This window comes from Myotis nattereri, assembly GCF_964212035.1.
Source record: "Myotis nattereri genome assembly, chromosome: 4".
NCBI classification, from domain to species: Eukaryota; Metazoa; Chordata; class Mammalia; order Chiroptera; family Vespertilionidae; genus Myotis; species Myotis nattereri.
The window spans coordinates 25,176,548-25,189,657 of NC_138079.1; the positions used below are offsets into that span (position 1 = coordinate 25,176,548).

Genomic DNA, 13,110 nt, shown 5'->3' on the forward strand with positions numbered 1-13,110 from the left:
TGAGTCTTCACCCTCCCCACTACAATCCAACCAGATTCAACTTCCTTAAAAAATAAATGCATCTAAGTGTTTTCTGAAGTTCTCCCAAGGTTTCACAGGCCCCGGCTTTTACATTCTTGCACGAGTCAATGAACACACAAGCTTTCTATGATCATGTGAACAATGTGCCCACTGAGTTACAGATTGTGCTACCAACAGGTTACAAGTATTTATAAGAATTATATACATTTCTGAGCAGTCCTATAAAAAATTAAAAAATGAAAGCCTCTTAAGCTTTCATTTATTCCAAAGATAAAAGGGGTTGGGGGGATCAAAAGAGCAGAACTATAATGAATAATCAAAGATGAAATTCAAATGGAACATCCAAGGAGAGGTCAGGTGTGTCTGAGACCATAATAAAACTCATGCCAATGACACTCGCTAGAGAAACTGAAGAGAGAGAAGAGCAGCAACACTCCGAATGTCAATAGACAGATGGAAGATCTAGATGCAAGTCAGCAACAAGTTGAAATAAATCTCTAGTGGGAAGGTGTTTATATACCAAATACACCTATAGTATTGACTCGGCTCATGCACCAGGCCTATGTTAGGCTGCAATGTTACAAAGATGATTAAGATGTCAACCATATTTTTAGCTGCTTACAGTCTAGTAGAGATAAGCACTGTTTGTCTCCTTACCTTCTAGAACATCCTTCCTTAAGATATCACTCCAGTCCTTAGACCCTGGTTGAGGCCACAGAGACCCTGGCTGCCACCAGTTGCCCCAGCCTCATCATCTCCCCTACGCAGTCTCAGAGCCTCCTGCTTAGACAAGACATGAGGAAGGAGGGGACTGTGAAGCAGTGCACACCTCAGAGGGATGGACTAAAGAGGAACACGGTAACTCATCTGTGAACTTTTGTTTGCCACCTTTCTCATCCATTTTATTCTTATAAAATAAGCTCTCAAGAGTTTCATTTGACTCTATGTTCACCTGGCTTCTTTTGAATATCAAGGTAACGCCAGCCTCATAAGGTTGAGTTCAGAAACATTTCTCTTTCTTAGGTCCGAAACTGTTTAGATAACAAACAAGTAACCATTTATGGAAGGTTTGGTAAATCTCAACTATAAAACCATCTGATGAGGTGATGGTGATGATATGATGATACGATGACACAAATCAACATCCATAGATCCTTTACTACATGCCAAGCACTCTTCTAAGGACTTTATATGTATAGTTAATTTACTCCTGGATAGAAGTTAATATTATCACCTCATTTTACTGATGAGAAACTGAAACCCAGATATCTTAGGAGACTTGCCTAAAAGCTATTTCTCTATTAAGTTGTGTGGGTGACGTTTGTGTTCATGAAATTGTATTCCTGATCCATGATTAGAAGTAGATATGTCACATTTATGTCATGTTTACTGGTTCTATTTTTAAAGTCAATTTTGAAAATTTTCCTAGAAAATCATCCATTTTATTTAGATGTTCAAATGTAAAATATTATATTATTTTCTTGAAAATTTTAAAGTCTCCATATTTGTACTAAATCTTATTTTTATCTTTTTACTTTAAATCAGACTTTTGAAACTTTGCATGTTTGTTGATTTTCTCAAAGCTTTTGGAATATTATTAAAGTCTATGCATTCTGATAGTTTTTTAGATTATTAGTTTCTGATTTAACTTCAAAAAAATCCGTCTTCATTTAAACTTAAATTGTTCTTTTGCTTAATTGTCACTTGTTGCTAATCTTTTGTATTTTCAATAAATGTATTTAAGCACATAAATATTCCCATAATTACCACTTTAGCCAAATCCCATAGCTTTGATTTATAGCTACTCAATTGTCATTCTTTTCTAAAAGGCCTGTAATTTCAATTTCAATTTCCTTTTAATACAAGAGTAATTCAGAAGTCTAACTTATAACTTCTACAAAGAGGCTATTTTTGGTCTGTTCTTGTCATTTCTAATTTCAACAGATTTGATTAGAGATTGTGCTTATTTATACTTTGACAGTTTATTTTTCTTCTAGGCTGTGATCAACAGGCTTTACTTCTATGATGGTTTATGGCTTTCTAAAAATGATATGTATTTTCTATTTTTCTGAAAACAAAGCATGTTCTCTAAATATATCTATTCAGAGGGCCTAAATATATCTATTCAAATCCCCAGTGGGCTGACTTATTGACTCAATTTGGTCTGTCAATTTTAGAATGCACTAAGATTTCTAAATAGGATTGTAGATTTGTCAATATATCTGAACATTTTAATAGTTTCTCTTTATTTACTTCAAAGAGATGCTGGAGTGCACAAAGATTTATGATTGTTAAACTTTCCTGGTGACTGTACCATAATAAGTCTTTTGTCATGTTGAATGCCTTGCATTTGAATTTTGTATTGTCAGAAATTTATATTACTGCTATCTTCTTTTTTCTGTAAGCTGTTTCTCAAAATAACTATTTTCCATCTTTATTTCCAAACTTTCTCTTTTAACTTTAGGTTGATCTCCCATATTTAATACAAAAGTGTGGCCTTTGATTTGTAGCCTCAATCTTTGAGCTTCTGTCCATGAATAGGATATTTGTATCCATTTACACTTATAAAATTCATTAATATTTGAGCAGTTTCTTCCATCTTGTTTTCTTAAAATGTATAGTAGGATTCATACAGAAAATCACCTGCATGTGAAGTTTTGTGTGAAGATTTAAAAAAAAATCAAATTTAATAAATTTAATATGCACATACACATTTAAATGGTCTATTCTATATGTGTCAGGTTTTTTTTAAAATATATTTTATTGATTTTTTACAGAGAGGAAGGGAGAGAGATAGAGAGTTAGAAACATCGATGAGAGAGAAACATCGATGAGCTGCCTTCTGCACATCTCCTACTGGGGATGTGCCCACAACCCAGGTACATGCCCTTGACCAGAATCGAACCTGGGACCTTTCAGTCTGCAAGCCGACGCTCTATCCACTGAGCCAAACCAGTTTCGGCAGTCAGGTTTGATAGACTCTCCTTCCAATGAATTTTTCCATTTCATCTAATTTTAAATCTTGCTGGCCTCGAGTAATTTATAACATTCCATATTTAGCCTGCCAATGTCTGTAGGCTCTGTAGTGGATTCCCTTTTATTCCTTATATTATTAGTTTGGGTGCTTTGTGATTATCTCTTTTTCTTTCTTGATCAGTTTGGTAATGGTTTAGCAATAATTAAACTTTTTCAAAAAATCAACTTTTGGCTTTACTATTTCTGTATTGATTGGTTTCTATTTTATTGATTTTTTCTTCCTTCTTTACCAATTATTCCCTTCTACATTCTTGATTTGCTCTTCCTTTCCTGGCTTCCTAAATTGGAAACTGAGACTTTTTATTTTAATTGTTTCATTTTCTTTCTTTACTTTTTTTTAGCATTTGAAAGCTACAAATTCTTCTCTAAATGATTGCTTTAAGTACATACCAGATAATTTGATGTTATGTTTTGATATACAAAACACTTTCTAATTTCTCTTGTGATTTCTTATTTGACTAGTGTATTCAAATGTATATAATTTAACAATAAAAAGATTGAAATAAATTTTGAAAAGATTTATTAATAAAGATGGAAACAATAAAAATCTTGCTCATTGTTCCAAGAATATATGTATGCTGGGGCTACTCCTATTGAACATTATACCGGAAGAGCTAGCCAGGGAAATTAGGCACAAAAATAAAATAAAGGCATCAGACTGGAAACAAACAAGTAAAACTATCTCTACTTGTAGATGATACAATCTTTTTTTTTTTTAAATATATTTTATTGATTTTTAACAGAGAGGAAGGGAGAGGGATAGAGAGTCAGAAACATGGATGAGAGAGAAACATCGATCAGCTGCCTCCTGCATGCCCCCTACTGGGGATGTGCCCGCAACCAAGGTACATGCCTCCGACCAGAATCGAACCTGGGACCCTTCAGTCCGCAGGCCGAGGCTCCATCCACTGAGCCAAACCGGCCAGGCGATGATACGATCTTGTATTTAGAATACGATGTCACAACCTGGCATTCAGACCCAGAGTGGCTCGAATTCTCACTGACATGCTCAACCTGAGGCTGTCCCGTGTTCCTGTCTACGGTGCACAGACCCTCTTGTTCAGTTGGAGGTACCGTTTATCTCAGGGAACAGAAATACCACCAAGCAAAGTAATGGCTGCTCAAAAGCTCTTAATTATAACCATTTATCATGCCTGTTCTATCAAAAGCATGTTCAGGCCCATTAAGCATACCATGAGGTTATATAACATAACCAATTTTACTTAACATTCTGGTTGCAAAGCTGTTTCTTTTTAAAACCCAAGTATAACTGACTTATGTACTTACTGAAAAGCAAAGCTGACTCCTCCCTGTCATGAGGCAAGGAAAGTCGCATTTTTTTTTAGTGAGGATTTTCGACTTTGGCACTTTAATCAAGTATATTGTTACAGTAAATGGAAAAGGCTGATTCAGGACTAGGTCCTTTCTCCTCTCTGGTTTTTCCCAGCCAGTTCATGGCTTAAAGATGGTTCTGACAGGGGCAAGGAAGCACGTTTGCTGAGAAAGAATCCAGCAGAGATTACAGACTCCTCCCCCACCAAAAACGTCTGAAAGTTATATTAGTTATAAACCATTTAAATGGGTAAACAAAGCCTTTCTCTGGAATTCCAGTTAGTGCCACGGCTCTCTTCTCTCTGTGCTCTCACTTCTCCTCCCCCAGGTAGTGATATGGGTCCCTCCATCAACGCTCTGTGAACCTCCGACACATGTATTTAGCAAAGACTATGAGAACTGAGGGAACTCACAGACCCTCAATAAAAGAAGTAATAAATAATAAATAAATAAATAAATACATCAGTAAGAAGAAAAATGAAGAAAGGAATTTTTAAAAAGCATCGATGAGCAAAGAATTGGTAAACAATATGGGTAAATCTAAATAAATATTGACTATAATTACCATCTGGACCTAAAATGATAAGAAATAATTATAGAAGAAATATAACGAATACCTTTAAAATTTATTAAGTTAAAAAGCATATATTTCCTTTTAACTTAATAAAGAAAAAAAATCTCACATCAATCCTTAGACGTTAGGAAGGGAAGTGGAGAACAAAAGAAAAGCAAGGTAAATGAAAATAAGAGGGTAAAGCGGGTCCATATATATCAAAGAAAAAATCAAAATACAAATAAAATAAAGCATATATATAAATTTAAAAAAAAGGTAATATGCAAATTAGGCTAGGACTCTGTAACTGGTCACGACCAGACAGGAGGAGGTTGCGAATGCAGGTGAGGCCTGGAATGGAGACAGAGGCAGAGGCAGGGCGGCCTGCCAGAGCTGGTGTGGCGGACCCAGGCAGGGGGGCCAGTGCTGCGCGAGTCCGGTGCAGGTCCCAGCCCCCTGCAGGGTGCCTCCTTGCATGGCAGGAGGTGGGGCACTTCCCTGCGTGATTTCAATGCGTGCTGGGCCTCTAGTATTAATATAAAGATAGCAGTTTAAACCCATTAAAAAACAAACAAAATAAAAATAGATGCTGTCTATAGGAAGCTATCCAAACAATAATGGCCCCAAGAACATAGAAACGTATCTACAGTAAATATACCACGAGGTTAACATTTGTGAAATGTGCGTTTTATGCACATGCATGCTTATTATCTTACGCTCTGTACTTTCCTGTATGTTTGAAGTATTTCATAGCAAGAATTTTTTTAAAAAGAAAAAAGTGAGGCTGCTAACATGAAAGAAAAATGAAGGGAAAAGACTAATAGAATATAATATAATACAATATAAAGCTGGTACAGGAGGTGCAGTTCTCAACTACGAAGGGACTTGAGACTCAATATGTTAGCCCCATATCAGGAGGAGGCTGGAGACCAACAGGCAGTCACATGGGCAGAATGTGATTGAGCCTCAATAAAAATTCTGGACACCAAAGGCTTGGGTGAGTTTCCCTGGTTGATGACGCTCGGTGGGTATTGCCACACATGGTGGCTGGGAGAAGGTAATCCCTCTATGCTCCCTTGGGAGAGAACAGCCAGAAGCTCTGCATTTGGGCCCCTTCTAGACTCTGCCCTGTGTGTCTCTTCCTTAGGCTAATTTTAATGTACCCTTTCCCTGTAATAAGTCATTCAGTGAGTTACACACATGCACACACACACACACACACACACTTAAGTTTCAACTCTTTTTATTTGAGGAGCCTGCAGGCCCTCCTCTGAATTTTCTGACTGCCAACACAAAGAGGGACATGCAACCAGCACAGATTTCACAATGTTCACACTCGAAGTCTAACTTGTTGCTCAAGAAACACATAATAACTGGTGATGATAGAATGGACTGCCATAATTAAATAACATAGGTATGGGTCCTCATAAATAAACAATGCAATAAAAGAGAGACACGAAAATAAAAGCAACGACAGAGCAGACATCTCCTTTTAAAAGTATAATGCCATGAAATGTTCTTCTTGGTCCCTGGAAGTCTGTCATCTTTGACTTCATCTTTTTTTGTTTTGTTGTTTTGTTTTGTTAATCCTCGTCCGAGGATATTTTTCCATTGATTTTTAGGGAGAATGGAAGAAAGAGGGAAAGACAGAGGGAAACATCAATGTGAGAGAAACACATCGATTGGTTGCCTCCTACATGAGCCCCCACCAGAGCCCGGGCTGGGGAGGAGCCTATAACCAAGGTACATGCACATGACTGGAATCAAACCCAGGACCCTTTGGTCTGGATGCCGACACTCTATCCACTGAGCCAAACCAGCTAGGGCATGTTTGACATCATCTTTTAAAATGCTGACTCACTTTCCTCTCTTCCAACTCCTTCCAGTGGGTGATAAACTAATTATGATGTAGAAAATATAAAAAATACTTATTAGGAAGACACAGAAAATGAATGAATTTATCTACTTGAGAGTAATAATAAGGGTCCATTTCCCTTGGTAGTACTTGTATCATCTATGTAACTTTTTTAAAAAAAGAGAATGTTTTATTATTTTGCTCTCTGAGAAGACTGTATAAATTTTTAATCCAAATACATGACAGAGATGTAAGAACTTTTTTTTTATCCTCACCTGAGGATATGCTTCCATTGATTTCAGAGAAAGAGAAAGGGAGAGGGAGAGAGTGAAACATCAATCAGTCGCCTCCTGCACATGCCCAGACCAGGAATTGAACTTTCAGTCTAGGTATGTGCCCTGACCAGAATCAAACTCACAACCTTTTGTTGTATGGGACGATGCTCCTACCAACTGAGCCACCCGGCCAGGGCAATGCCCAGCCTATAAGCCTTGTGCATGCTAGGACCATTGTTTCTCTCTTGAACCATGTGGCACAGGCCTGGCACTTAGAAGGAACTTAATTTGTTAACTTTTTAAAAAATAAAAAACTTGTAAATTGACATTAGCAAATTTCACTTAAGTTTTAGAAGAACTCAATTGGCCCACACATTTTAATGCTAACTTATGGGGGAGGGGAAATCTAGTGGGAACCCTTTCCTAAAAGGGGTCTGATAGTTTTGGATTGTACATATATGAGTAATATTTTGATTTGTTATAGCTCTATAAAGCCTTTGAATGGGCTCAGTGTCCAGAAGAATATCCTCTCGAGTACAGAGAGAAAGACAGACTTTTCATTTCTAGTTTGCTTTCTATCAATGAGACAAAATGTAACCCAGCCTTAGCAATGCAAGTTGCCCCACAAATGCTGGCTGTGCCCCAGAAGTTAAACGCAAATGCTCTAAATTATACTAAATTAAAAATGATTGTTTTGCCTTAACAGAGTAGGTAACAATAAGGGGAAAGAACATTTATCTTAAAATTTATGTCTATATCCCCAGTTATCAAAAGACAAGAGATTTGTTTTCTTTTTCTTTTAGACTGTAGAATGGGAAAAATCTGTTTCTTTAAAGGAAGTCAGTTGGTGTACATTTCATTCATTAAGAAGGTGAGGGAGAAAGACAATCCAGGAATCATAGAGTGACTGGATTTTCACCAATAGGTGGAACTAGCAGGAGTCCACCCCAAAGTGTGAACCTGTGAAATCCAGCTCATTCGGTTTCTCCTGTCTGTTTCAGGTCTGTCCTGGGAGAGGCAAGTTGGACAGTGACCTATAACAATCAGAGATGGGGGTAGGGCCTGGACTTCATGGAGAAGACTGTGAAATCAGAATGAATGGGTGGGCTAAGTGTGCCCAGAGCAGGTTTTGTCCTTTCAATATACAATGATGTTATTTGTATATTAGAAACAACATCAGGCAATTTTGCCTTTTTTGGTAAAGTTTTCCTGGGTTATATTTCTTAAACTGGGCATCCGAGTAATATGAAAATCAAAGCAGAAGGAAACACTGGAACACGAATCCACATGTCCACTTTGAAAATCCACTATTTCTATAACTAAACATGATGCATGGAGACCACTTAACTTCACAGATCCTGAGGTCTACCCCTTCCACCATCACTGTGGTATGGCACATAACCACTCTGTTTAGAAACTACCATTTCCTCACACCCTTAGGCATCATGGGCCAGTAGGATGGTACCAGATGAGAGTCCCAATGGAGAACCACATGCACTTACTTTGGTAACACGAGAATCTGCACGATAAAGATGCAGAAGAAAATGAGGCAAGCACAGGTCACGTAATATTTGAACGCTGGCAGTGCCGTGGCTCGGTACTAAGGGGGAGAAGGAGGAAACTGTGAGTGGCAGTTCAGTAAGAGCAGGGCTGAAGCAGTCATCTAGCAGCCTAACTCTACCCAGCTCATGCATCACACGCCTGCATTATAGACTGTGGCACAAACGAGCTGAGGACGATGGCTGTTCATCCCCGGCAGTGAGTACTTCCTCCCTCCAAATGAGCTGTAACTTCCAAAGACCGTGACTTATATAAGCCGGCCTGTTCAGAAACGCATTTAAAGGTAACTGAGTCAATCACTCCATCAAGGAGAGAGAGCACCTGACAAGTGAGTGACTGATGGACCAGTGAACTGAGTGATCTGTGCGGGAGCCCTGGTTCCCTTGTTGCCCAGTTATTTGGGGAAAGCAAATAAACTTTCACTTAATATTTCACTTTTGAATGCTACTGAGAAAATGTAATTTCCTCCTTCAATTTACTAGTTTTAGTCTTTTATTTTGTTATTTATTTTAGTGCTACTTAGAGGTAATGGTAAATTTACAAGCTAGAGAAGCCCGGCGGGCTTTGTCTAGGTTCACATCCATTCTGTTTGCTTGTCTGAGCCTGGCTGATGGACATTCTTTCCACTTGTCCACGTGGCTTTCGATCCCACCCAGGACTGTACACTGACCAGTGTAGCTGTCCACCTGGGACTGCCCCTGCCTGAGTTATGCAGGAAAAACGACAGCCAAAGTTGCAGCTGAGACTAGACTGCTTCTCAAAAGAGTTTTATAATAAAATGAAAGGAAATAAAGTTTCTGTGGCCATGCTATTGACCCCCGGACAATACTGGCAGGCTGCATTAGCTGCATCTGCACAGACTGCTCCCCAAGTTATGGGAAGTTGTAGTATGAATTGCTGGGGTTTTAGCCATGGGGGTTTTAGTGAGGGATGCTGGATCTCGGGGGGGTGAATTGAAGTTTCTCTTCCTTGCTTCTTTGCTACCTTTTATCCTTCCTGCAGGGCTGAAGAGCAGGCTGGGGATAGATGGACAAAATGCAAGCTTAAATCTCAATGCTCTCTCAACCTCGCCTGAAAGCTGGCCTCTGCAAATATGTCCTCATGGGCAATGTCAGCAAAAGTGGCATTTTAAAACGACGATCATCTTCTATTTGCTAGAATGTTTTTCTGATGAATTTTGTGACTTACTAGCCGGGATAATTTACACGTTGATGAAGGAGCTACATTAGCAAAAGCGCAGAAATGTGATTACATTCTACGCATTCAATTATATCCTTATCTTTTCCCTTCTGCTGGGCTTTGTGCAGAGCTATGAGTTGTAGAATTAATAAAGGAGATGGACTTCTCCCAGGAAGAGACTGCTTTACCATTTACACATTAAGTAACCATCAGTATGTGTTAAAGTTATTCAAGGAAAAAATCGTCAAAATAATAGTAATGAATTATATAAAACATCGATTTGGTAAACCATCTGTAGTCAATATGTTGACTTAGAAGCAGACAATTGATCTTCTTGACCACTAGTAAAAAAAGAAAATTTTGGTGTAACTGCATAATCCAACCCTCATGAATTTTGGGAGAAATTTTGGTATTTGATTTTTTTTCTGTTCAATATCCATAAAACAAGGAACTGAATTCCCTGAATAGCATTTTAAATACAGTAGCTTTTGTTCAAACTAAGACTGTAATTACATGGTTGGATAATAAAAATCGCCTCTAACGTGTTCCTTTTTTGTATCAACACAAAACAAAAGGCAAATCAAATAAAACTGACCTAGAGCAGTTGTCTTTTCTATAATAATTATTTAATTCATTTTAGAAAATCCATGTTAAACTTGACATGTAAAAATTAAATGTCTGCTTATTATGTGTGCCTGAAATAGTTCTTACTTTATGAGTCATAATGTGAAAGTATTTAGATGCAACAAAACCTAAAAGTTTGAAGTTCCTAATTCTCCCAAACACGTTGACTGTAAATCTTATATTTTTTGTCAAAAAGTTGAAATAATTTGTGCAAAGTCACTGTAAATTTATCAGGAATAATTTGTGTAAACCACGCTCCTTTCTTTAAGCTCCCAATCTCAGACGTGTTCCAGACATCATATACCACCAGGAGTATTGAGAATGATGACTAGCCAGAGATGAAGCTTGGTTCCAAGAACTATGACAAAACAATATATGCATGGAAGAATTGTAGAAAAGGTAGAAAGAGTTGGAGATAGCTAGAGGCAGTTTAAATGTCACAGATAAGAAAAAACACGAGTATAATTTTATGAAGAAATTTGAAAAACTAAAATGTCATAAAAAATGATTGATTTTAAAGAAAAATATAGCTTACCTCTTTTTCCAGTATTTTATTGTAGAAAAGCAATGAGATTCTCTGAATGTCTTCGGACTTGAGCCATTGCCTAGAAATAAAAAGAGCAGACATCATAAAACAAAACCTCCAACCAAACATCTGGAACTACTTTTAAAAAAGTCACTTGCATTCTTCTTTCTTTATTGTAAATCATCCAAAATTGAATATTTTAAAAAAGGTACAATGCCAAATAACTGGATATGGAATCCGCAAATATAATATTCCTATTCACACTGCCCTCCTTGAAAAATTTGATATTAACAACCATCTGTTGTACCAGCTTGAAACTCAAGTTATCCTAATTAAATAACTAGGGATTCAAGTACATTATTAAATGTGTTCCCTGATGTTTTACTGAAATCACATGGGATTGTCATGTCCTGAAGCATTTGGTCCACAGAGAAGCACTGTATTTCTGCGTCTATACCAAGCAACACATCACAGAATGTCAAACCCATTTAGAGTCCCTTCAAGTTCTGGGCAAGGAGATTTTGCTTCTTTTACCCTTACTGAAAATACTTTTATTGTTATGTTATGTTTTGTTTTCTTTTATAATATTTTTTCAATTAAATACATATAATTACAGTTGACATACAATATTATATTAGTTTCAGGTGTGCGACTAGTGATTACACATTTATATAACTTATGAAGTGGTCCCTATGATAAATCTAGTACCCATCTGACACCACACATAGTTATTAACATATTATTGACTATATTCCCTATGATGTACTTCACATCCCCTTGACTATTGTAACTACCAATTTGTACTTCTTAATTCCTACACCTTTTTTACCCATCCCTCAAGCCCTCTTCCATTTGGCAACCATCAAAGTGTTCTCTGTATCTATGAGTCTGTTTCTGTTCTGTTTGTTCATTTATTTCATTTCTTAGATTTCACATGTAAGTAAAATCATCGTTATGGTTTTTTTATTTCTATAAAATAAAAATAGTATTTGAACATGTTTTACAAAAATATCAGTTGAAAATACTAATATAAGAATCAAGCAGTTCAGATCACTAATATTATGTTAACATAAACACATGTGAATAAATACATACATATCACTCAGATGTTAAAAAAATAAAAATTATATGGAAGTATGCATGCTTACTCATTGGTTGACTCACAAAAATCTATCTTAAGAAGGTAGTTGAAATAGAGAGCTTAATGACAGAACTTTTCACTGGAATGCTCTATATAATCACAAGCTAAGCGGAGACACCAGACATATGACCAAGCAAGCCGGGTGCGCAGTGCCTGATATAATCATGCATTTAGCCATAAAATTAACATAAATTTTCTGAAACAAAGTTAAGTAAAAAAAAAAAATTGAAATGTGTGCATCAAGAAAAATATATAAAAATAAACACCAACAATGACCAACTGGCTTGAGTCATTAAATGATGAATTTATATTTCTCCTTTTCTAACTTCTCTTAAATATATTTATAATTACAAATATAATAACCTGAATTATAATGAACATGCATAGATATATATATATATTTCTACAAGTATATATAACCTTATGTCTACATCTATATATATGGGAAGAGAGAACCTATACATATATGAAAACATTGGAGATAAAATGATATTTTACATAAAATTCCAAAAAAATTACATCTGTTCAAACAAAAATCAATTCACATGAATTTATTAATATAGAACTTTCCAATCCATTGTGCACCTGCCTATGGATTTGGGCTCCTTGAGAGGCATTCGGGAAATAAAGGGTGAAGGCCTTTGAGGATCCAGGAGAAAAGGCCAGGTGAACTGTTACACTTTATCCAGGAATCAGTCACTTACTGATTTCAGACTTTGGGCCCCTAAGTGTACATGAGGTCTCAGATTTGAGTTAACGACAAGTTACCCCAGGAGACCAGCACGTCTGGGAGGGAAATCTCCAGGTCTATGTGGATATGCTGTGCCCGGAAGCCCTGGAGAGTTAGGAAGACTCTCATGGTGCTGACCATGATGTGTGTGAATGTCCCACAAGACTCAACGACAAGACTTGCACTGAAGTCAGTAATGTGTCCCAGAACAATCACCATTAAAACTGGGAACCATATATAACAATACTTAAAAAATATATATTTTTATTGGTTTTAGA

General features: G+C 36.9%; 1 protein-coding gene across 1 annotated transcript in view; it reads right to left on the reverse strand.

Moving 5' to 3' along the window:
- The window catches only part of ADCY2 (adenylate cyclase 2), a gene marked incomplete at its 5' end in the record, with an annotated part of 280,603 nt that overhangs the window by 60,601 nt on the left and 206,892 nt on the right, over positions 1–13,110 (reverse strand). The window contains 2 exons of the mRNA XM_081088883.1: positions 8,575–8,672; positions 10,971–11,040. Of these exons, the coding sequence (XP_080945009.1) occupies positions 8,575–8,672; positions 10,971–11,040 (168 nt within the window). The remainder of the gene's footprint in view (positions 1–8,574; positions 8,673–10,970; positions 11,041–13,110) is intronic.